Source organism: Carcharodon carcharias, chromosome 20 (assembly GCF_017639515.1).
Source record: "Carcharodon carcharias isolate sCarCar2 chromosome 20, sCarCar2.pri, whole genome shotgun sequence".
Classification (NCBI taxonomy): domain Eukaryota; kingdom Metazoa; phylum Chordata; class Chondrichthyes; order Lamniformes; family Lamnidae; genus Carcharodon; species Carcharodon carcharias.
In genome coordinates, this window is record NC_054486.1 from 58304290 (window position 1) to 58329871 (window position 25582).

Sequence of the window (25582 nt, forward strand, 5' to 3'; positions counted from 1 at the left end):
TATTGTCACTGGACTAATAATTCAGAGACCAAGGGTAATGCTCTGGGGACCAGGGTTCGAATCCCACCATGGCAGATTGTGGAATTTGAATTCAATCAAAATCTGGAATTAAAAGTCTACTGGTGACCATGAAACCATTGTCAATTGTAAAAACCCATCTGGTTCACTAGTGCCCTTTACAGAAGGAAATCCGCCTTACCTGGTTTGACCTACATGTGACTCCAGACCCACAGCAATGTGGTTGACTCAATTAGGGATGGGCAATAAATGCTGGCCTAGCCAGTGATGCCCACATCCCATGAATGAATTAAAAAAAGACCCATAGCAATGCGGTTGACTGTTAAATGCCCTCTGAACAATATGGCAATTAGGGATGGCCAATAAATGCTGGCTTAGCCAGCAACACCCACATCATGAATGAATAAAAATAAGTTCAAAATAAAGGATTTTGCTGGTAAACTCACCAGATGCAGGTTATATGGCCTGAAACTTTTAAAACTTTTGCTCCACCCCACCATCTTCCGGTTAATTATAATTCTCCTGGGGGCTTTAATGCCAACATTTCAGAGAGATTTTAGTTTTTAAAACTTCATTGATGCTCCTACCACTGGATGGAGAGGTGTGTGGATCAGTTACGCATGTGCTGGTGGGCACAGTGTGGGCCGAGTGCGCGTGAGCAATCATTCCTGATGCCCTTCCTGTTGGTGTCAAAGGATAATTCTTTGCCCTTTGTTGGGCTTCTCAGCTTCTTAACTATTTGTACACTTTTTTCTTAATTATTCTTTGCTTCACTGAGATGAATTTTATAGCATCCAACAGGATCCTGCTTTTCTTACTAGCATTTCACTCTGGGCACTCTCTCCCTCCTTCCTCCTTCCCCACAACACCACCCCCCCCCCCCCCCCACCCCCCATTGACTCTGATTGTAATAGTTCTTTTCAATTCTAGTCAAATGTTTATTTTTCAATTTCAGTTCTTAAGAGTGTTCTCCACAGATGTTGTCTGTTCTATGTATTTCTCGCATGCCTTGCCTGATTCTAGCATTTTTCTTTCTGCCTGGAGGACTGTTGAAACTAAGCCTCGAGTTATGATATGCTCAGTGGGAACTCAAGCCAGTGTAAAGCCTCTTTCATGTTGCCATTAGTGGGTATTGAAGGTCCACCCCCCATTGCACTGGACAGACCACAGTCTATTGCATCTATAATAGGAAGACCTATTCAAACTAGAAAATCATTTCAGGCAGTGAGAAAACAAGTGATCTTTTTTATTCTTTCACTGGGTGTAGGCACCTCTGGCTAGGCCAGCGTTTATTACCCATCCCTAATTGCCTTTGAGAAGATGGTGGCGAACTGCCTTCTTGAACTGCTGCAGTCCATGTGGTGCAGGTACACCCACAGTGCTGTTAGCAAGGGAGTTCCAGGGTTTTGACCCAGCGACAGTGAAGGAAGAGTGATATAGTTTCAAGTCAGGATGGTGTGTGGCTTGGAGGGGAATTACATCAACACAGTTGAAACTTGCATCGTGTACATCAGCAGTAATTAGCAGACGACATTGCACTGAGTCTGACAGCTGTTGGGGAATATTATAAAAAGTACATTATCAATAAAAGTGGTGTTTCCATCTGTCTGCTGCCCTTGTCCTTTTTGAGGTAATGGGTTTGGAAGGTGCTGCAAAAGAAGCCTTTTTGAGTTGCTGCAGTGCATCTTACAAAGGGTACACACTGCTGCCATATGCATTGGTGGTGGAGGGAGTGAATGCTTAAAGTGTTGGCTGGGGTGTTAATCAAGCGGGCTGCTTTGTCCTCGATTGGGTTGAACTTCTTGAGTGTTGTTGGAGCTGCACTCATCCAAACAAGTGGAGAGTATTCTATCACACATCTGACTTTGGGGAGGTCAGTTACTGCCACAGAATTCTCAGCTTCTGGCCTGGTCTTGTAGTCACAGTATTTATATAAAAGCAAAATACTGCGGATGCTGGAAATCTGAAATAAAAACAGAAAATGCTGAAAAACTCAGCAGGTCTAATAGCATCTGTGAAGAGAGAAACAGAGTTAACGTTTTGAGTCCGTATGACTCTTCTTCAGAGCTTTGAAGAAATCATATGGACTCGAAAGGTTAACTCTGTTCCTCTCTCCACAGATGCTGTCAGATCTGCTGTGTTTTCCTAGTATTTTCTGTTTTTATTACATTATTTATATGGCTGGTTCAGTACAGTGTCTGGTCAATGGTAACCTCTAGGATGTTGATGGTGGGGCACTCAGTGATGGTAATAACAAGGGGAGATGATTAAATTTTCTTATTGGATATAGTCATTGCTTGGCACTTGTGTGACATAAATGCAATTTGCCACTTATCAGCCCAAGCCTGAATGTTGTCCAGGTCTTGCTGCATATGGACACAAATTGCTTTGGTATTTGAGGATTTGTGAAAGCTACCAAACACTGAGCAATCATCAGTGAACATCCCCACTTCTAACATTATGATGGAGAGAAGGTCATTGACCAAGCAGCTGAAGGTGGTTGGGCCTAGGATACTACCCTGAGGAACTCCTGCAGCGATGTCCTAGGCCTGAGATGATTGGTCTTCAACAACCACAACCCTCTTCCACTGTACTAGGTATGACGCAAACCAGTGGACTGTTTTCCCCCTGTGTCCCATTGACATCAATTTTGCGAGGGCTCCTCACTCCAGGGTCGATTGGCTGCTATACACAGCGCCTGATATTCAGTTCCTTACTCAGATGCTGACTGACTTCTCCTTCCAGAATTTGTTTGTGTTTATTCTTTTTGGGGAAAAAATATTCTGTGCACATTCTAACCGAAAGGGGCAGTTCACAAGGTACAACAATCGTTTTCAGAACCTCGTGGAGAATATGCAGTGGAATGGAGATTTTTTTTGACATGGTAACTTTCACAGATTAAACAGTTACTTTCTAAATTTGATAGTTATTTGAAATGGAAAGAAATGCCTTAGAGGAGGCGTTACAGTTCTGGAAGAATCACTTCCTAAATTATTGAAATTGCAAGAGGAAGTGTTAGAACTATCTCTCTTCCCACAAAGTGAGTGTTCTCCAAACTCAATAGTCCTCATATGCACAAGCAGTGAGCGATACCCCCTCTCTCTCTCTCTCTCTATGTTCTCTGGGATGCAGCGGTCTCACATTCAGTTCAGCGGGATGGGTGCCTGGAGCAGGTGCTCCTGGAGCTGTGTGCTGCTTTTCCTGAGCTACCTCGCCTACCTCCTGATCGGGGCAGCAGTCTTCCGGGCGCTGGAGCTGAAGGAAGAAAACGAACTCAAAACCAGGATCTGGAAAAAGAAGGCGCAGTTACTGAATAACTGCACCTTCGGCGTGAGCCGCGAAGCGTTGGAGAAGTTAGTGGAGTTAAGTATTGTCTGCACTTTCTAAAGATAAACCGGGTTTAAACCGCTTACTTCCACTTCAAACCTCAAGTGGGGAAATGCTCATGTTATATCTAAACGGTGGAAACTCAAAGAAATGTTTCGGTTTGGCTTCAGTGCAGAGGTTTAGAAAACTATGGATTGTCACAGCTGAATGGAGCTGCCTGGTTAAAATTGTTTGATTTTAAAATGCAGTTCGTTTTGATTCATTTTATTCTTAAAAGTAGCGGCAACCCAATCAGCTTATCATTATTCTTTGCTGCATTTACCCGAAAATGAGTTTTACATCAGTATCTATCAGGCTACCCAGTAAGTAAGTTCTTGTGCTCAGAAGAGCCCCGTGGTAAGGCAGCATCCACAATCCCCTCAGTATCTATATCACCAGCAGGTAGGTTTGAAATGTGTCCTGTGCGCTGTTGAGAACACCCTCTCCCGGGAGCCAGAGCAGATCATAGTTTATACCCCAGCTTGAACTCCATCGCAGCAAAGCCAAACAGGAACGTACATAAATTCTTTGATCAACCTTTTAAATCCTAACATTTTATCAGTGTTGACAGCTCTGCTAGGTCAGAGAGAGATCATGGGAGAGAGGAATGACCCTGTTCGCCCCCAATGATAGGTCTGACGTTAACAATGTTGTCGGGTATTCTAAGATGTTAAAATGTTGTAAGTCAATTTACACTGAACTGCATTTCTGTTGATATTCATTGGCCATCTCATTACTGCTCAGAGGCACACAGGGCCCCATATGCACCACAATGAAATCTGACATTTATTGCATTTCATACTTAAAATGAATTGAGAAATAGACTGCCACTTAGCTCGGTGAAAGCTAATAGTTCAAGTCGTCAATACTGAGTTGCTGTTAAAGACAAAGGACTATATATTTGTGCGGATGCTGATTGTGTGTCTAAACAGTGGAGTGAGCTGGATGGGCTCAGTGCTCTTTTCTCATTGTTGACTTATGCCAGTGCACTCCTGTTAATTGTATAATCAGAGAGCCCATACATCAAATGAATTATAACAAATGTTGTATTATTTTAGTGAACGAACAATGCTAAATACACAAGAATCAGTCATATCTGTAGTGACACCTCTTTGAACAGCTACTGCATCTAAGGTCATTTTACTTTTTCATTTGTTGCTAAACTTTTAATGCATAAAATTACTGGTCACACAAGAAACTAAATCCCTGTGAAGCGTATTGAATGGAAGTGGCACCAGTCTGGTTGTGCAGTTCATTGATTGCATTGTATCTATCCAGACTCAAATAATAGGAATGAAATGATAGCACACTGCAATTGCTTTTCACAGTGCTCTGAGGTACAGAAGGTGCATTTGTGCCTTACATGGACAGATAACGGAGAAATGATTTTATATCAGTCTCAGTATGGTATGGTCAAATGCAAATTAATAGTAAAGATGAAAATTATATTAAAAATTTCCAAATTGTCCACATTAAATTATCCCATTTAAATGATGCACCATGATGTAATTGCACTTTACACAATTTTAGCAAGAATGCATATTTAAGAAGAGTAGATAATATAGTAAACTATAATACACAAAGTAGCTTGCCAGCAGTAATTTAGTTTTAGTTCTAAAGTTTAAAATAGCTTAGTTTAGAGTGTGATACTATACTCACTGGCTATATTCAGGGATAAATCAAGTCAAATACAGCAAATGCTGGGATTCACAAAAACCGTGGTATTAACCCATCAATGGGTTGAGGGGTGCTCACAGTGTGGGGACCACAACAAGCAAACCCTGGCGAGTTTGCTTGTGGGTTCCGGGGGGTAGGGGAGGGAGGGAAATCCCTTGTTCAAAGGCACTCAGTGCCTGATTGAGGGATCCAGCATCAGGAAGGGGGGCAGGGTCCCCTGAGAGTCACCCCCGTGCCATGCATATATGTGCAGAAATCGTTGAAGGTGAAAGGACGTGTTGAGAGAGTGGTTAATAAAGCACACAGCATCCTGGGCTTTATTAATAGGGGCAGAGAGTACAAAAGCAAGAAAATTATGTTAAAACTATATAAAACACTGGTTTGTTCTCTTCTGGAGTATTGCGTCAAGTTCTGGGTACCACACTTTAGGAAAGATGTTAAGAACGAGAGTGGGTGCAGAAAAGATTCATGAGAATGGTTCCAAGATTAGGAACTTCAGTTACATAGAAAGATTGGAGAAGTTTGGGAGTCTTCTTCTTGAAGAAGAGAAGGTTGAGAGGAGATTTGATAGAGGTATTCAAAAACATGAGTGATCTCTGGACAGACCAGCTAGAGAGAACAGTTCCCATTATGAAAGGGTCAAGAACAAGAGGGCGCAGATTTAAGTTAGTTGGCAAAAGAAGCAATGGCGACAATGAAAAAAAACATTTTCACACAGTGAGGTTTAGGATCTGGAATGCGCTGCCTGAGACTGTGGTGAAGGCAGGTTCAATTGAGGCATTTAAGAGGGAATTGGATTATTATCTGCAAAGGAAGAATGGGCAGCATTATGTGAAAAAGGTGTAGTGGTACTAGGTGAACTGTTCCTTCAGAGAACCAGCGCAAACACAATGGGCCAAATGGCTTCCTTCTGTGCTGTATCCAGTCTATGATTCTAAGTGATATTGGGAGGCTGGGGTGAGAGTCACATTGTCTGAGTGGCTTGAGATCAGCAGATTTCCTTCTGTTCAAAATTATTCCCAAATTATACAGCATCGCCATGGTGGTTTGAAACACTGGCAGGCAATTGGGCATATCTTTAGAATACTGTTTAATTTGTGAGACAATGTGAGCGGCTGAACTTTTGAGGGGACCAAAGCTGGCCTGGACAATCTCTGCTCCTCCTCCCATGTCCCATTGGATATGTATGTAGCAGTTCTTCAAGGAAGAAGGTGAGGAGAACATAAAGTATGTGAAATAGACTTAAACAGAGGATGGACTACACTATCTAAATTCCAAAAAAGGACACAGATCATTTTGGACACCATTAAACTAGTTGAGAGTTGTACTGCTAACAGGCACCCCAGTTTTTAATGCCATATTAGCAAGCGCTAAACAATTCCCTGCTTATACTGGCTATTGTTATTTCACTTTTATTTCATGCAGCCATGTGCTGGGCTGAATTTAATGGCCATGAAGTTGGCTCCATCCACTGGCCGGAAAGATGGGCAAAACCTGCAGTGGCTGTTTTTGGAAGCTCCTATGGAATTCAGTGGCAATCAGGCAGTTAACTGCTTGCCATCAGGGATTCTGTCCCTTTAAGGATAGTGGTCCTAGCTCCAGTAGCTGCTGGCCAATCAGAGGGCTGGCAGTGCTTCAGTCCCAGCAGTGCCACTAGGAGTGGTGGCCTCTGCTTAAACTGCAACAGGCCTAAACCAGCAAAGATAGACAAGGCCCAGAATTAAAGTAAGCTTGTGTGGCTTGCCAGGGGCCAGTCAGGCAGGCCCTGGTGAGGGACAGGGGAATGTTTCAGTGGGAACAACCCTTGCCACAGGTGGGGCTCTCCATGGGCATGGGGTACCGATGGGAATGGTTCCCATGCCCCGACACTGCCAGCTTTTATTTGGCAACCTCCCCAAGTGGCATAGGGCTGCTGTACTGCTGGTAGAATATCAGGGGCAACAGGATGAGACCCTTAAGTGGCCATTGGTAGAAGGCTATTCTCGACCTTCCCCACTCCTGACATAATCAGGCATTCCAGCCCCCTCACCTTCCTTCCCACAGCCCAATGCAGTGGTCAACGCAGCTCCAAGCACCCTCGCCTCTCAGCCTACTCCTGAGGGCGGCATTAAATTCTGCCCATTGTTTGCAATCCTGGTAGAGCTGGCTTATGGGGAGGTCGGAACTTCATATAAGCTAATGTCACCTTCAGCTGTTACACTGTTGCCAGGGACCACTACATGCATGTGCCTCCAGATTCTCATTTGACAGAAAAAGGTAGAGAACCTTCATCCATACTTTCACCAACACCAAGGGTAACTTCTTCCATGCTCTTCTTTCTAGCCCCCTAGGCTCTACCTTTGCAGAATCCAGCTTACTGGTATTAGATACTCTGATATCTACATCATCATTGTGAAGGGAATTGATTACAAAAGTAGGGAGGTTATATTTCAGGTGTACAGGACACTGGTGAAGCCACATCTGGAGTACTGTGTACAGTATTGGTCTCCTTATTTAAGGAAAGATGTAAGTTCGTTAGAAGCAATTCAGAGAAAGTTTAATAGACTAATACCAGGAATGGGCAGGTTGTCCAATGAGGAAAGGTTGGACAGGTTAGGCTTGTATCCACTGGAGTTAGAACAGTAAGAGGTTACTTGATTGAAACCTTTAAGATCCTAAGGGGTCTTGACAGAGTGGATGTGGAGAGGTTGTTTCCTCTTATGGGAGAACCTAGAACTAGGGGTCACGGTTTAAAAATAAGGGATTGCTCATTTAATACAGAGAAGAGAAGAAACTTTTTCTGAGAACCGTGAGTCTTTGGAACTTTCTTCCTCAAAAGATGGTGGAAGCAGAGTCTTTGACTATTTTTAAGGCAGAGCTAGATAAACTCCTGTTAAACAAGGGGGTGAAGGGTTATCAGGTGTAGGCAGGAATGTGGAGTGGAGGTTACAATCAGATCAGCCATGATCTTATTGAATGGTAAAGCAGGCTTGAGGGATCGAGCGGTCTACTACTGCTCCTAGTTCAAATGTTTGTATGTTCGTATGTACTAATTCCTGCTCATTGTCCTCATCTTGCTCCCTGTACACAGCACATGGATTTCTACATTCTTGTCCTTATTTGTAAATCCTTCTTCACTCCAACCTTCTCTGGAGTTGCAGTACACCCTCCTCTCTTCCAATTTTGGTTTACTTTAAGTCTTCCCTTCCCTCCAATCCATCAATAGTGGCAGAAGCTTCCTTGTGCTCTGCAATTCTCTCCCTGTCTTCCATCGTGTTTTATGTCTTCAATGAGTTGTCAAAGTCCAGGTATTCGATCGCCCCCTGTCACTTTTTCTAACTGTTCTCCCATTCCTATATGGTGTCCAGTTTCTCCCTCTTCCACTGTGAAGCACCATGGAGAGTTTTGCTTCATGGTTGTGTTGCTGGATATTAACAATGAATGTATGGTGCAGAGAAGCCTGTCTGCTACCTTAAAGTATAATTTTGACTAGAACAGTGGGTTGTTGAACCAGAAAGTTTACAATGAAGGCCAGACTGTTTTTTTTTCTGTTTTTTTTCTGGAACAATTCAAAACTAATCCCACTGCTCTGCACATCCCCTAGTCCTCTGCTTCATAAATGTATCTGTACAAAATTCCTCAACCGCTCCCTATGACAAGACATTCCATAATTCAACAATACTCTGTGAAATTAATTTACCCTGTGCTCTCTCTTCATTCTCTTAATTGTGTATTTAAATTGCAACCAGAAGAAATAATATTTTAGAGCCATCGAATAGAAACTGGTATTTTCTTGTTCATTCTATCCATATCTCTATTAAGTGCCCATTCAGGCTCCTCTGCTGGAGTGGAAATAATCACCTGTTTTAAGTCTCTCATAATTGTAATTTCTCATGCCTGCCGTCACCATGGTGGATCCACACTGTATCTACTTGTAATGGGGGAACAAAAACTGCACATAGTACTCGAACAGTGGCCTAATTGATGTTTTATACAAATTTATCTGAACTCTTGTACATTTTATTCCTGTTTAAACCTAAAATGATGTTAGCCTTTTACATGTTTTTTCTAACTTAACTTGTACTTTTGTGCGATTATGTATTTGAACTCCTAGATCACTCTGTCCACCTACGCTCTTCGCCATCTTATCACTGAGTGCATGCTGCTATTCTTTGTTTCTTTTCTTCCCAAAACTTATCCACATCTGTTTCACCTGTTCCTTTATTCCACTAACTCGTGTGAATCATCCCAAAGCCATTTATGCTTATTCTCTCTGTTTGGCAAATCAGCAGATTTCAAGGTTATGCTTCCATGTGCTCAAATCCAAGAACAAAAGTGGGCCCAGCAATGACCCATGTGGTACACCACTTCTAACCCTTCTCCAAACCATGAAAATCCATTTACTCTAAATTATTTGAAGTAATTTCCACCCAAATGTGAAAACTCACCCCTTTGTTCCAACTTTCTGTGCCTGTTGCTATATTTCCTCTTGAACCATTTGCCTGAAATTTCCTAGCAAGCTGCTTGTGAGACCCATTAATGAATATGCTGTGAAAATCCATACACATGATATCTACCACAACCACTTCAACATCCAATCCCTCCACAGATAAAAAGGCTAAAAGGTGTGTATTTTATGTTAGAAAATAAGCAAGCATGAATATTGAGGCCAAGTGCAATTTTCAGATATAAATCACATTCAGCTACTTTATCCTTGTTTCAAAGATTAATACTGATGTTTGAAGGAAGAGATTCTGCATTGGGATGAAATAATATCTGTTATATTTCCTACTTCCACAGGCAATAACTGAAGCTGTAAAGCATGGAGTGAATCCTATTGGAAATGATCTCAACTCTTCTCTCAGTAACTGGGATTTTAGCAACTCTTTCTTTTTTGCAGCTACAGTGGTGTCTACAATAGGTGAGATTCACATTTACTGAATTAACCTTTTGAGGAGGAACACCTAACATGTGCAAGTTAAGCAAGCTTCAATGATTTTGAACATTTCTCTAATTCTGCCTTTTTTGCTCTTTAGTCCAATTCCTCTTTTCCACCTGTTTCACTGTCAGTACTGATTTAAGCTGGAGTATCACAGGATTCATGGAGGCCAAGATCCCCTTCAGCATCTTACCCAATTAACCATTTGCCATTTGCAAACCCAGAAAGTGAGTGTTGGCAGGCTATTTGACCATGGGGCAAGTGGCATAACAGTCAAGCCTGATGCATTCCTCACCTGATATCTACAGGAGAGTATTCCCAGCAGGACTCATTGGGCAGTGAGCCAGACGGTAATATCGGCCATTCTTTTTCTTTCTCCTCCCTTGCCACCACCACTACATACTGCCTGCATGGGCATAGTTTAGTTGGGCATCATGAGCTCCGTGCTTATTTTCAGGGAGTATTCAAATTTTCCCTCACCCTCTTTAATTTTACTTCGAAGAAACAGTACACAGTCAAAGCATTGATATACTGGTATTAATTAAAATAGGATTGATAAGTCATTATTGCTAATATAATAATATGACGAATAGCCTCTGTGCAGATTGTAAGATGTGCCCATATTATAAACGTTGAATATTTAACCTCTTGCCTGAAACCAGAAAATGTTAAAACGATAACAGGAAAAAATCATATTGTAGTAGCCAACGTATTGTGCATCATTTTCAGCTTATCATTGGTTCTAATTGACTACATGAGTTGAATAGCCTAGGAGACAATGGGGGTGATATTGGGCTTGATAGAGGCTGTGTTTTAACTGATACGAGATCCCTCAGAGTTCCAAAATTGCGCTTTGGTGTGCACACACTTCTGAGACAAAGTAGACCAGATTTTTTTTTTGTATTCATTCATGGGATGAGGGCATTGCTGGCTAAGCCAGCATTTTATTGCCCATCTCTAATTGCCCTTGAGAAAGTGATGGTGCGCTGCTGCCTTGAACTGCAGCAGTCCATGTGATGTAGGTACACCCACAGTGTTGTTAAGAAGGGAGTTCCAAGATTTTGACCCAGCGACAGTGAAGGAATGGCTATATATTTCCAAGTCAGGGTGGTTAGTGGCTTGGAGGGGATCTTGCAGGTGGTGGTATTTCCATGTATCAGTTGCCATTGCCCTTCTAGATGGTAGTGGTCATGGGTTTGGAAGGTGCTGTCTAATGAAGTTTGGTGAATTCCTGCAGTGTATTTTGTAGATGTGTGTTGGTGGTGGAGGGAGTGGATGTTTGTGGATGGGGTGCCTATCAAGCAGCTGTTTTGTCCTGGATAGTGTCTAGCTTCCTGAGTGTTGTTGGAGTTGCACTCATCCAGATAAGTGGAGAGTACTCCATCATACTCATGATTTGTGCCTATCTGCTGTCCTTGTCCTTCCAGGTGGTAGAGGTTATGAGTTTGGATGGTACTGTGGAAGGAGCCTTGGTGAGTTGCTGCAGTGAATCTTGTAGATGGTACACACTGCTGCCATTGTGCACTGGTGGTGGAGGGAGTGAATGGTGAATGTTTAAGGCTATGATTGCTAAGATCACTGTGGTGGCCTTTTGATGCCCACAGGCGCCACTTTGATGGATGGAGTCTCTGGCTCGGATAGTCCTTCAGCCTGTCACAGGGAGGCTGCCTCAATGAAGTTGGCGGCCTCCCCATGGGGTGGGGGATGGGATGGGTCCACTCTGTCACTGGCACAATGGCAGCAGGCCCCCTAAGTCACCCCAAATTTGGGCCTTATTTATATAAATTAGCTGCTCACCACCTTGCCGTGGGCAGCCACTCCACATTCCTGTCTCACACTGAGAAACCTCCCCGGTGGTGGAAATGTGTTGGGGAGTCTTCCGAATGAGGCTTCCTGCTATTTTCCCAGTCAGCTGCCCCCAAGCCCGCCACCCCAGGGCTGGGAAATTTCTGCCCCACAAACTCTGTTCCCTAGCCACCTTCTCCCTAGCAATTGCCTGTGGTTGAAACAGACTGTTCGTAACCTTGGTATCATAACTGGCCCCATGATGAGCTACCACACATTCGTGCCATCACAAAGACCACCCTAGTTCCGCCTCAGGAATATCACCTGATTTTGCTCCTGCCTCAGCTCATTTGCTAAAACCCACTCCATACCTATGTTACCTCAAGACTTGACGATACCAATGCAATCCTGATCAGCTCCCAATGATCCATGCCCCATAAACTTGAGGTCACCCAAAACTCAGCTGGCTGTGTCTTTACTCACAGCAAGTCTCATTCACCCATCACTCCTATGCTTCTTTACCTACATTGGCTGCTAGTTAAGCAACACCTTGATTTTTAAATTCACATCTGTATTTTCAGATTCCTTCCATAGCTTCACATCTTCCTTATCTCTGTAATCTCCCCACCTCCACAACACTCCGAGGTATTTACACTCATCTAATTCTGGCTTCTTGAGCATCCCTGATTTTAATCGCTGCACCACAGTCATGCTTTCAGCTGTCAAGGTGCTAAGCTTTGGAACACACTCCCAGCACCTTTCCACCTTTCTACCTCATGTCCCCCTTTAAAACACTCTTTAAACCTACATCTTTGACCAGACTTTGGTCATCTGTCCTAATATCTCCATAAGTGGCTCGGTATCACATTTTGTTTTATAATGTTCCTGTAAAAGCCTTGGGCTTTTAATGACATTAAAGGCACTTTAAAAATACAAGTTCTTGTTGCTGTTTTTATCTTCTGTATCCTAATACTCCTGCAAGATGCTACCTGAATTGAGCAGCACAATTTTGTGGAAGGCTGCTGATTTTCAATGGAGGAGACTGCAGATAGCCTTGGAGGACGACTTCAAGCACCACTGAACCTTGAAAGCCCAGCTTTGGAAAGCAACATCTCCAGATGGGGAGCAGCGGTCTAAGCTGGCTGGCTGACAGGCAATAGCAAGGGCACTGCTAGAGTAGCAGGGTGGAACACGAGTCTTCCTGAGAAATAACTGCAGGTTCATGGAACCTTTGCCACTCTCCTGGGGCAGCACCTGAGAAATACTAGCAATCTGTTGGAGGTTTGATTACTGGACTGCTGTGACATTAGGGAAGCTCCTTTGAAAACTGGTATTCAGAGATACGAAGGCAGAAGTCTGAACTCCTACTGCAGCACTCAATTTCAGGCATCTTTCGTTTGCTGGAAGCTGAGCTGTCGGCTTTCAGACTTTGCATTATAGTTGGGTCCACAGGTGTGTTAAAGAAGTTGGCCACTACTTCCATGCTGGAAAGGATAGCCTCCAACCTGTGCCAAGTTGATGTTAGACTTCTCCGTGCACCTTGATAATGAATACAGGCTTTGTAGCAGGCCTCCCAATGCACCAAGCATTTTGGTATGTACACCCCTCAGCAAGTTTCTGTCTTCTGGCAAAGTACAGACCTCATCTGAGTCCTCCACAGCAGAACCTGTGTGCGACTTCATCTTCCAGCAAGCTGACACCTGCACTATCTGGACCTCCTGTCCCAGCTGCCCAGTGTGCCCAATTTCTCTTCTGCAGAGATGCTGTTATACTACCTTCCAAATTATGTGCAAGATATTAAGTATCTTAGCAGCTGGCTAAGAGTGTGAAATCAAATGATGGTTTGTCTTCATCATGGTTGTCGTCTTCTTTCTTCATTGCTTGGACAGGTTGCAGTTCTTGGGAACTTGAAAGAAAAAAGGCACAAGGATGAGGCTGCAAAGAGGGCGAAGAGAAAGTATACATAGTTACATCCTCTGCAGCTTGTAATGAGATAGTGGCATGAGGGAAAAGTGAGATGTATGAACGAGGATTAGGCATGAGGAAACTGCCATCTTTAATAGATTTAGTCCCATTGCTAGCCACATCCTCAGCAATAGCCCTTCCCATAAAAGCCAGCACCATATTCTCCATGGGACAAGTGAATGCAAGTGTGCTTCTCCTTTCCAGCTAGTTCCTGTAACTTGCAGTTGTCAGCTGCCTTCCCCTTCAAGGGACAGGGAAGTGTGTCAGTGAGTGTTATGCAATACATTTGGGTTTTGCAGCTGTCATGGTTGAAACTTATTCATATAAGACTCTGGGAGGCTGTTTCAAACTGGTTCTCAAAATCTTCAAACATTCTTAATGTACAGTAATACAGAAGGATTGATGTAATTAATCTATAGTTTGTTTGAACAGTGCTGAATATGTTGAATGCCAGAAACCCTTCCAATGGATGTAGTAATGTTTTTACACATTATCTATTGAACTAAATTAACTTAATGTTCTTCATTATTTCCACTAGCATTGCCACATGGTATTTGTAATTTTAATTTTTGTATGTACAGATCTTCATTACCCATTCTTTGTACAGTCACTGTACATTTTGTTCATTAGGGTACTCCTACTTTTAAGCCTATCCCTTTGTTAATCAAAAGTCAATGAGGAAGAGTCCAATTAAAAGTGACAAACTGGATTTCCAATCATTCAACAGAAAAGGTTTTGCTGTTTAGCTCTCATATGTTGGGATGTACAAGAGTATTTGAACATTTATGAGTAAGAATGTTGTTTTAATGAAAAAAATTTCTGTTGTTTCCACTTAACCTAAAGAAAGTGCAGTTTTGCAGACAACAGTTGATATGTAGGGTTTTGTTTTAAAATATTTTATTTCCTCTCATACCAAAGGCTATGGAAACATCTCACCCACAACGGCCGGAGGTCAACTCTTCTGTGTTTTCTATGCACTCTTTGGAATTCCCCTGCATGTGATTATTCTTGGTCGTGTTGGCAAAAATCTATCTTCCCATTCAGAAAAAGTGCGCGCCTGTCTGTCCAAGAAAGGAATGAAAGAGGTACAAAAAAATCTACACCAAGCCTTTGAAAGGTTGTCTTTTATATTAGAATTAAAAGATATAAACATAAATTATATATATCCTGATGCTTGCTCATTTCATTTGGTTCATTTTTAGGCAGTTTTAATTTTAACTCATCAAATAATGAATTACATTGCTTGAAAAATACATCAGTTTTGTCAAGATCAACAAATACAAAGATGATTTTGTTTACATTGTTTTACCAAGTGCACAGCAGAAGATTATTCCACGCTCATGTGACATTCCCATTCCTTATGCTTTTTATCCTAGAGGATTCATGAAGATGTTTCTGCTTTAATGCAAATGAGTGCTGAATTCAGGGCAGTTTAAACTCATACCAACTGGGAACCAAAACCCTTACCAGAAAGTTACATGTTTTTCAATGTTTTCCATTTTGTTATCCACATTGGGCACAGATGATCCCTAGTTTAGAACCTGTGCACTACTGAATGGGTTGCCTGCAAATACACAAGGCATTGTCCCTTTGTGAAGGAAGGCATTACTTGTAGTAGTGTGGCGGTGAGACTTTATGGGAATGCCGGAATTGGACCAGGATCCCACAATTGGACATCTCATGTTAGTGTCCCACTGCCTCCACTTTTCTCTTATTGCCCTTAAAACTGACCTACACTTCCTGCTTACCTTTGAACTCTGCTACTAAAAGTGAAGGGTTAGCATTCTGGGAGTATATTGCTGCCTTAAAACATATATTATAATTTGCCACTGTAGCGTTTGTGGTGGTTTCAAAACAGGATCTAGGTTAGCTCAGAAAAACTTATTTGATTAATGTTAATATTGATATAACTTGTGCAGCACAGGATACATAGGCAATTAAGCAATATGTTTTATTTATATTACACCTATCCTAGAACTGCAACAGATTTGAACACACAATTGAGGCAGATAAGCTGACATGTGAACAGGTTTGCTTTAAGTGGAAGTGCAACTCCAGTACTAAGCTACAAGCAGTTTTTTAACTATTAGATTTAGAGAAAGTGAAGAAAATAAAATCACATTAGCCATGCAGTAGCACTACACCTGACAACAGAGATATAAGCAACAGCTTTATAAACTAAAGAAGCTCCAGAGCATGTGTAGTCCCATCTTTGTAAGATAATAAAAATCAATTTAAAATAAAACCCTACATATTGAAAGGGCAATTTACAAAATGGCAAAAGAAATTCTTAAATGTAAGATACATTTCCATGCAATTTAAATATAGGGTTTGCATTTGTAAAGCCACATTAAAATACAATTGTTGGATGCATTTATTGTTAAACAAATATTAGATACATTCACCAACAGCAACTTGCATTTATGTAGCATCTTTAATGTAGTACAATATTACAAAGTTCTTCACAGGAGCATTAATAAACAATATAACACTGAGTCACATAGAGTTATATTAGGGCAGATGACCAAAAGTTTGGTCAAGGAGGTAGGTTTTAAGGGATGTCTTAAGGAGGAAAGTGAGGTAGAGAAGCAGAGAGATTTAGAGAGGGAATTTCGATCTGATGCAGCTGAAGGTATGACTATCAATGATGGAGCAGTCAAAATTGGGAATGCTCAAGAGGCCACAACAGAGGATTTCAGGTATCACAGAGGATTGTGGTCTAGAGAAGATTACAGAGGAGTATGGCCATGGAGGGATTTGTAAGCAAGGATTTTAAAATTGAGGCATTGCATAACCGGGAACAAGGTGATAGATGAATAGCATTTGGTTCAAGTTAGGGCACAGAAAGCAGAGTTTTGAATGACCTCAAGTTCATGGACGTTAGAACTAGGCCTGCCAAAGTACATAGGTATGATCAAGCCTAGAGGTAGCAAAAGCATGGATGAGGGTTTCAGCAGCAGATGCGCTGAGGCATGGTAAAGTTGATGATGTTATAGAGGTCGAAAAATGCAGTCTTAGTGATAGCGAGAATGAATCGGAAGTTCATTTTGGGATCAAATACAACACCAAGGCTGTAAAGACTCTGGAATAAAAACAGACAATGCTGGAAAACTCAGCAAGTCTGGCAGCATCTGTGGAGAGAGCAACAGAGTTAACATTTCGAGTCTTAATGACTCTTCTTCAGAAATAGGGAGCTAGAAATGTGCATTTCTACTTCTCTTCCATTCTGAAGAAGCGTCAAACGGACTCGAATTGTTAACTGTTTCTCTCTCCACAGATGCTACCAGACCTGCTGAGTCTTTACAGCATTTTCTGTTTTTATTTCAGATTTCGGCGATCTGCAGTATTTTGCTTTTATTGTAAGCACTCTGGTATAGCCTTCGACCAATGCCCAGGGAGAGGGATGAGGTTAGTGGGTAGAGAATGAAGCTCAATCTGAAAACAATGGCTTGATATTCCCAATGCTTAGTTGGAGGAAATTTCTACTCATCCAGTACTGGATGTCAGACACATTTACAGACAGTGGAGTGGTCGAGAGAAGTGGTGGTGAAGTGTGGCTGGGTGTAATTAGCACACATTTGGAAACTGATGTACTTTTGGACAGTATCACTGAGGATCAGCATGTGGATGAGAAATAGATACATGAGGATACTAAAGTTAATCATGGGGAGGATGGGAAGCGAAGCCTGTGCGGGAGATTATCTGACTATGGTGGGACAAATAAGAATGGAAACAGGTGAGTGCACTCCTATCCAGCTGGATGATGATGGATTGCATACATACATGTATGTATGTACAAATAAAATTGATTCCTGAAGGATTAAAATACATATCTTGGCATATCATAGCTCTAACATACTGTGCGGGTAACATAATAAGTAATAAGCTAAGAAACAGCTGGACAGAAATGCAAAATATAGTAGAAAGATCTTTTAAATTTGAAGTAATTTGCTGTAACTTTAAAATCTTATGTTTAAGAAATAAAAGAGTGTTCTGTTTATAATTTTATGGTCTTCTTTAAAGTGAATGATTATTTGAATTGCTTTTGTTACTTGCCATGTATTATTAAATGTATATTTCTCTATTTTCAGAAAAGAGTGAAGCTTTTAACATTCCTGTTTTTTCTCGTGATTGGTGCTATAATATTCTTGGCCTTACCACCTTTAGTTTTATGCATTTTTGAGGATTGGTCCTATGGGGAAGGAGTTTATTATGCATTCATTACTCTCAGCACCATTGGTTTTGGTGATTATGTAGTGGGTGAGTTATGGCAGACTTTTTTAATTAATTGAAAAGAATATGTATAGAGGTAATCACATTTTCTTTAAAAATGACAAATACATTGAAAATGCTGCAAGCGCGCCTTGTTAAAATAGGAACATTGCATCGCTCCTACTCGCATCTACATAATGACAGACCTTGTTTACATAATACACTGTGCAGATTATAAAAACCACATTTCCCTAATTAAAATATATAGTTATAATAAAATTGAAAGACTGATATTACAGACACATTTTATTCATGTGATATGCATGAATACTATTGTTATCGGTAATATTTTAGCTATATTGTATAGCACAGGAAATAGCAAAGTGCAAAGACTGAAGAGATCTTTTTAAAGTGCATATTAATCTCTAATTTAATAATCTTAGCTAATAACGTTAATAACATATACCAGTTAAGCTGCTAACATTAAAGAGCTGTTTCATAACACTTCACTGCTCCAATATGGCCTATATTTATCGGAATCATTGACCTAATTAGCACTGTGAATCTGTATTTGAGGCACATTAATGGGAAGCTGCAACCCTGCAATTTAAATCACTTAGCAATTCAGTCTTCAGGTGCTTCTCGGAGGAGTGAACATGGCACTGTCGAGCTGCAGCCAGACACTGAATTCGGCAATAGATGGTATCATTATTTGAACACAGAATTTATTCATTCACGGCATGTGGGCTTCACTGGCTGGGCCAGCATTTTTTGCCCATCCCTAATTGCCCTTGAGAAGGTGGTGGCAAGGTGCCTTCTTGAACTGCTGCTGTCCATGTGGTGTAGTTACATCCACGGTGCTGTTGAGAAGGGAGTACCAAGATTTTGGCCCAGTGACAGTGAAGGAACGGTGATATATTTCCAAGTCAGGATGGTGAATGACTTGGAGGGGAACTTCCAGGTGATGGTGTTCCCATCTATCTGCTGCCCTTGTCCTTCTAGGTGGTAGTGGTCATGGATTTGGAAAGTGCTGTCTCAGAAGCCTTGGTGAATTCCTGCAGTGCATCTTGTAGATGGTACACATTGCTGCTACTGTGCATTGGTGGTGGGGAGAGTGAATGTTTGTGGATGGGGTGCTAATCAAGCGGGCTGCTTTGTCCTGGACAGTGTCAAGCTTCTTGAGTGTTGAGGGAGCTGCACTCATCCAGGCAAGTGGGGCATATTCCATCACACTCCTGACTTGTGCCTTGTAGATAGTGGACAGGCTTTGGAGGGGGGGGTCAGGAGGTGAGTTACTCATCGCAGGATTCCTAGCATCTGACCTGCTCTTGTAGCTACAGTATTTATGTGGCTAGTCCAGTTCAGTTTCTGGTCAAAGGTAACCCTGCGGATGTTGGTAGTTGGGGATTCAGTGATGGTAATGCCATTGAACATTAAGGGGCGATGGTTGGATTCTCTCTTGTTGGAGATGGTCATTACCTGACACTTGTATGGCGCAAATGTTACTTGCCGCTTGTCAGTCCAAGCCTAGATATTGTCCAGGTCTTGCTGCATTTGGACATGGACTGGTTCAGTTTTTGTCAACTCAGTCATGACTAGAAATTAGAATGTATTCCAAGGGCACTAAATGGAGACAGTCCGCTTAGATAATACCACCAACTTTAACTCTAACACCTATGTGTTCTATTGTACTATTGTCGTTGACATCTTTTGATGATCTGCTTCTATCACTGCTTGTTTGTCCTTACAACCACACCGCCCCCCCCCCTCCACCTCTCTGTCTCTCTATCTCTCCGCCCCCCACACACACACCTTAAACCAGCTTATATTTCAACTCTTTCTTGGACTCGAACTCAAGTTCTGTCGAAGGGTCATGAGGACTCGAAACGTCAACTCTTTTCTTCTCCGCCGATGCTGCCAGACCTGCTGAGTTTTTCCAGGTAATTCTGTTTTTGTTTTGGATTTCCAGCATCCGCAGTTTTTTTGTTTTTACGGCTTAACTGAGTGTTGGTTTATTAGCCCACATTCATGCATTTGCTGGAGGTGTAACCTACCTTTGATAGCCTCTACATGCTTATATTTTAAAACTTTCTTAAACCCTTAAAAACATGTTCCTGTGCATGAAGGCAGTTCAAGCTAAATGTTTGCTGCTGTTGGTTTCAGTAGATACAGTTGAAACAACCAACCAGGGATTCCAAACTGGAATTGAAAAGTCTTCTCTACTATGGGCCAGTTTAACCTCGGTGATGGGTAAGCTTTTAGAAATGATGATCTGGGACAAAGTTAACAGTTATTTAGACAAATGTGATTTAATTACGGAAAGCCAGCATGATTTGTTAAGGGGAAATTGTAGTTAACTAACTTGCTGGAGATTTTTGATGAGGTAACAGTGAATTGATGAAGGTAATATGGTTGACATGCCTTCCAAAAGGCATTTGATAAAGTGCCACATAACAGACTTGTCAGCAAAGTTAAAGCCCATAGAATAAAAGGGCAGTATCAGCATGCATACCAAGTTGTCTGAGTGATAGGGAACAGATTAGATGTGAATGGTTGTTTTTCGAAGTGAAGTATGGTATATCGTTGGCTTTCCCAGGGGTCAGTGTTAGGTGTTATGATCCCTGTAGAGACTGATAACTTGTAAAAAGCAACTCAACTCGCAGTTAATAGCTGAAAGAATGGCATGTAGAGATTTCTCATTTTAAGATGTATACTGTAACAAATGACTAAAAACTCCGTTTGTAGGCAACTTACACTTTAAACCACAGTATTGAATACCCCAATTCTTATCCTTAGCCCAATTACAAAATACACTTCACAGGTGTACTTTACACTGCCCTTTATGGAGCCATTCAAGTTTCCTAGAATCACTGGATCACAACCCTGGAACTCCCTAACAGCACTATGGGTGTACCTATAACACATTGGGCAGAATTTTGCCCTTGGTGGGCGGGCAGGCCCCACCAGCTTGCCAGCGGGTGGGCAGCTGACTCCTGCTGCCCACCTATACGCTTCCTGTGCTGGGGGGGTGCGGATTCCCCAACTGTCAAAGTGCGCTCTTTCGCGCATGCGCACTGCTCCCTGAGACTAAGTGCTGTCTCAGGGAGATTACCGACAATCTAAAAAACTTTAAAAATAGAAAAATAAAAAAATTATTAACGTGTCCCCCAGTGGATGAGGTTTCATTTTTTTTCAGAAGCCCACTGGGGACTCCTGGCCTGCCAGCCAGCCTCAAGGTTGGACGGGCAGGGCCTTTAATTGTTTGAATTATCCTGTCAGTGGCCTCAATTGGCCATTGACACCATTGAATTCGCTGAACGCCCGCCTTCCTAAAGATTTAAATGGACTGGGGATGATGTCGGGGGTTCCTCCTGATGTCATGCCACATCGTTTTTGTGTTGGTGAGCGGGCCCCGCCCCCAGCTCGCCAACGGCAAAATTCTGGACATAGACTGTAGTAGTTCAAGAAAGTGGCTCACCACCACCTTCTCAAGGGAAATTAAGGATGGACAACAAATGCTGGCCGAGCCAGCAATGCCCACATCCTGTGGAAGAATTAAAAGGAAATCCAAAGTGATTCTCAACTCTTTATTCTTGTCCTTTTCTTTTCTCAGCCTAGTAACTTGCAATCTTAGAACTGTACTTCACAGGGAGGTTTTCTTTCCTGAGACTCTCCCTCTAGTCCAAAGTAGGCAACTCTTCCAGCCTCATTCCATACTCCCTGCGAATTTGATTCTTTCAGTCTGAGTGTGAGTTTCCACTCTCATTCCTGCGTGGCATAGAGACTTTCCTGCATAGAGACTTTTTTTGGTCTCTAGTTGCTCCCTCTCTCCCAGATCCAGGCAGCCTAAAAAACCCCATCTGTGATATTCAGTGATATTCTAGGTAACCTGATCTTTACAACGGCTTCCTCTGCATCCTCCCTCTTGGCAATGTGAATCACATGGGCCTTGTATCAAGATAGAAATGCTAATTATCTATCCTTGAGAGTCCAACTCTCTTTCATCTTGGAACTAAATGGACAGATAAAGCGCAGCTGTTTACAAGCCAATATTTTCAACACTTTTCTGGGACTTAGGAGACTCACAATCTGCTGCTATTGTCTCCAATTCTCCTTCGATCTTCTTCCCAGTAAAACAATCCAAGCCTTCCTTTAATCTCTAACAATCAAACCACCTAGGCTTGCTGTCGGACAGGTCTCAGAACACGTCACATGACCCTCTTCATTTTACCCTAAATTTGAAGACATATTCCCAAAACATAACAAGCTTCTAAACCTCATAATTGTAACATAGGACCACTGCTTTTCTTGATCTATAATAATAACCTAGAATTGAGTGTGCAGGGCACAATTTCAAAACGTGTAGCTAGCAGTCATATGAAACAAATGGTTTTATTGCATATTACTGCTGTTAGCTTTTTGCTAAGTTAAATGATTGCAAAATATTCTATCGCACATGCAGCAAGTAATTGTATTGATCACACCAGTGATGCAGGGAGACCATGATACAGGAGCTTTCTTTGGCAGCCATTTACCATAATTGCTTCAGTTCATGCTGAAGTAATTGCATTTCTGTTTATTTTTACATTTGTTTAGCTAACAAAAAGGACAGATAATTTTTGACATTTTAAAGCACAGTGTCATCTGTCAGTTGCTAGGAATTAATCAATAAGAATCTTGCAGTGTTAAAGAAAAGATATCTATTGCACACCTGTTATATTTGAGTTTGGAGAAAATTTGGCATATTAGCCAGGGCAGAACGTCACTGTATAAACAATTGGTGAGAGCTTTTACTGGGACCCTGCTCACCACACAGGAGCTCATTTGGACTAAGTACAAAATACCTGAATTAAAAATTATTTGACAACAAGTAAACTGTCTTAAAGCAATCTTGAAACAAAAGCATTTAATGGGTCCAACTTCAGAACAAAACTGTTTCCTGGTCACTTCTTCAAAATCTTTAAAACTGACTGGCCACCAAAGACCCCTGAGTGGACTTTAATAATATATTTTTATGTAGATATATTTAAATAGATTTGTATCTTCAGGTTTTCCCTTGCTTCCGAAGATATTAGGAGATTTGTTATTGGACAGCTTGTGAGCATCATTTACACACATGTAATGTGATGACATCTAACTGTATGGTACTGAAGTATTATTATCCTACAAAAATGCTGTTGTATCACTTGTGTTTTGCATCATAAGAAAAGCTTGAAATTCCTCTGATAACAATGATTATTTTAAAAAATCAAACCTGCGATAACAGCCATCCCAGCTGATATCACAAAACTGTTGTCCTTACTCTATGGTTGTATAGCTGAGTTTAGAATGTCTTAAGTGGGCAGCAGTGTAAACGTTTTAGACATCAGCCTAATATTTGGCATTATGCTGCGCAACTGTTCTAAGCAGATGTAGAATTTCTGAGCGTGAAATCCAAATACAGAGTTGGGACACCTCACCTCACAGCCAGTAATTTTTTTCTTCCTGTCCTTAATGTTGTCACCTTCTATCATGTTTGTAACAAATTTGATCAATCTAGAGAAAAAACTGTTTTTGCTGGGAATCAGTTTCAATGTTTGAAGGTGCAGTCATTTGCCTTTTGTACACAAGTGGAGTATTTTCCCCCCCTTTAACTGATTCAAATATAAATTAAAAATGTTGGAAATTTACAAAAGGATTGTCAGATTCCCAACAGATAAAAGATAGACTAATGTTTTTTGTGAAGATACTTAATTAAAGCTCAAGTTTGGTCTAAAGATCTCCACACAAAACATTGACTGTCCTTTTTCTTGAGAGAGTTAATGGAGTAGGAATTCACCCTCTGTGGTTGTGCTAAATGGATGTATTGCATCAGCCATCTCTTCTACACCTCACTGTTTTACTGAAGTGAATTGAACTGAATATCTGACAGGGATTGTAATGGGTGCCAATGTGCTACCGGCCAAGACAAATTTCTACCCAAAGACATCTGCCGTGTTTTACTGTGTTTTCTGTTTCTTTTCTTCTTATTTCAGATTTACAGTATTTAATTCTTTCTTTTAATCTCTGATGTAAACTGGTCATATCTGTGCCACCAGGTGTCAACCCCCACAGGAAGTACCAACAATTTTACCGGTCATTGGTGGCAATCTGGATCCTCTTCGGAATGGCATGGCTGGCACTACTTTTTAACTTACTGACCAACTTCATGGAGGACACTGAAAAGAAAATTGCACAAATTAAGAATAAGAAAAAAGTAGCAAAGGAAAATATGAACTTTAGATATGATGCAAATGCTAATCCGAGTTCAGACCATGTCTCCATGTTATCAGATTCAGAGACAAGTGTGAGGAAAGGAGCTCAGAAACCTTTTGAACAGGAAGAATTATCACAAGTTGAATCAAAAATAATAGCTTCAGATCATGATCAGAAGGAAACAAAGCCTGAGCCAAAATATTTGAATGCAAAGATTACAGACCAAGAAACACAATAGAACAGAATTCATCTATTTATCCCAAACCCTAGGAAGCCATGTTTTCCTAGGTAGAAGATATCACAAGATCACTGATAAATGTTGGTGAGCAACATTTAAAGCAACAGTGGGGTTTTCTTTTACCTTCACTGGCAGAATGAATTGTCTACCCATTATAGCTCCTGCCCCGTTATCATTCCATCAGTCATCTACGTATTTCTCACCCAGTAACACGCCAGGAACAAGATTGTGATTTATTGTGTTAGGCATAGGTGGAATCATTACAATCTCAGTGAGGTAGAAATTACTTTATTCCTTTTTTGGGCCTGAAATGGGTGCTGGACACAAAGCACCTGTCTCTATCAGGAAATGCAATATCAGCCTAATAATGTTTGAGCAATCTGTTGGTTCCTGTCTCCGTGGGCTACCCACCCATTTTAAAAAGATAAATTTCAGGCTGTGTGCCTTGCCAACATTGGGGTAGGACTGGGGAGTGATCAAAAGTATGGTGGAATAAGGAAGCACACTTACTCCTTCCGGCTCCATAGCAATTTATTTCTTCAAAATCTTTAAAACTGACTGGCCACCAAAGACTCCTGATTGGACTTTAATAATATATTTTTATGCAGATATACTTAAATAGATTTGTATCTTCAGGGTTTTCCTTGCTTCAGAAGTTATTAGGAGATTTGCTAATGCATGTAATATGCTGAATATTGGAACCAGACCTTAACATATTGTAAAATCAAATTTAAGCCTGTGTAAAAAATACCGTGGGTGAATTTCTACTCATTTGCCATAAAGTCATTTATGCTGTTTTTACGGAGTTCCCATAGCAATTACGAGTCTACTGTACTGTATCTTGAGAATTTATCATTTGAATAATGCTAAATATAAATAATGGATGATATACAGTTGTTCAAATATTTTTATTCAATTCAATCAAATATTCAATTGTTTACATGTGATTCCGATACAATTATGATTCATATTCATGTTACAATATGAGAGTTACACAATGAGACTAGATGGTCCATGCATAATTATAATCTGATTCATAGACTGTTACAATATATGAATCATTTACTGTTATAAGGTTCATTGACTGCTCAAAAATTTACATCAATTTTTGTATTAAACTTTTACAATGATAAATAAAACTTCTTGATTACAAATTCACTTATTTTATA

The 25582-nt window shown here is 41.1% G+C and overlaps 1 protein-coding gene across 1 annotated transcript; it reads left to right on the plus strand.

Moving 5' to 3' along the window:
- The first annotated feature begins 3073 nt into the window (after positions 1–3073).
- LOC121292582 (potassium channel subfamily K member 16-like) lies at positions 3074–25567 on the plus strand. Its single transcript, XM_041214735.1, has 5 exons — positions 3074–3381; positions 9841–9961; positions 14648–14814; positions 17821–17989; positions 24019–25567. Exons 1-5 carry the CDS (start codon positions 3133–3135, stop codon positions 24411–24413), a joined length of 1101 nt encoding a protein of 366 aa, XP_041070669.1. The 5' UTR covers positions 3074–3132; the 3' UTR covers positions 24414–25567.
- The last annotated feature ends 15 nt before the right edge of the window (positions 25568–25582 follow it).

What these genes read in the sequence shown, in the direction of transcription:
- LOC121292582 (XM_041214735.1), top strand. Translation starts at nt 3,133, where the DNA reads ATGTTCTCTGGGATGCAGCGGTCTCACATTCAGTTCAGCGGGATGGGT. An exon ending in CGTTGGAGAAGTTAGTGGAG is followed by an intron (nt 3,382 to 9,840) that starts TTAAGTATTGTC and finishes CTACTTCCACAG; the next exon opens with GCAATAACTGAAGCTGTAAA. An exon ending in TTTTGGTGATTATGTAGTGG is followed by an intron (nt 17,990 to 24,018) that starts GTGAGTTATGGC and finishes CTGTGCCACCAG; the next exon opens with GTGTCAACCCCCACAGGAAG.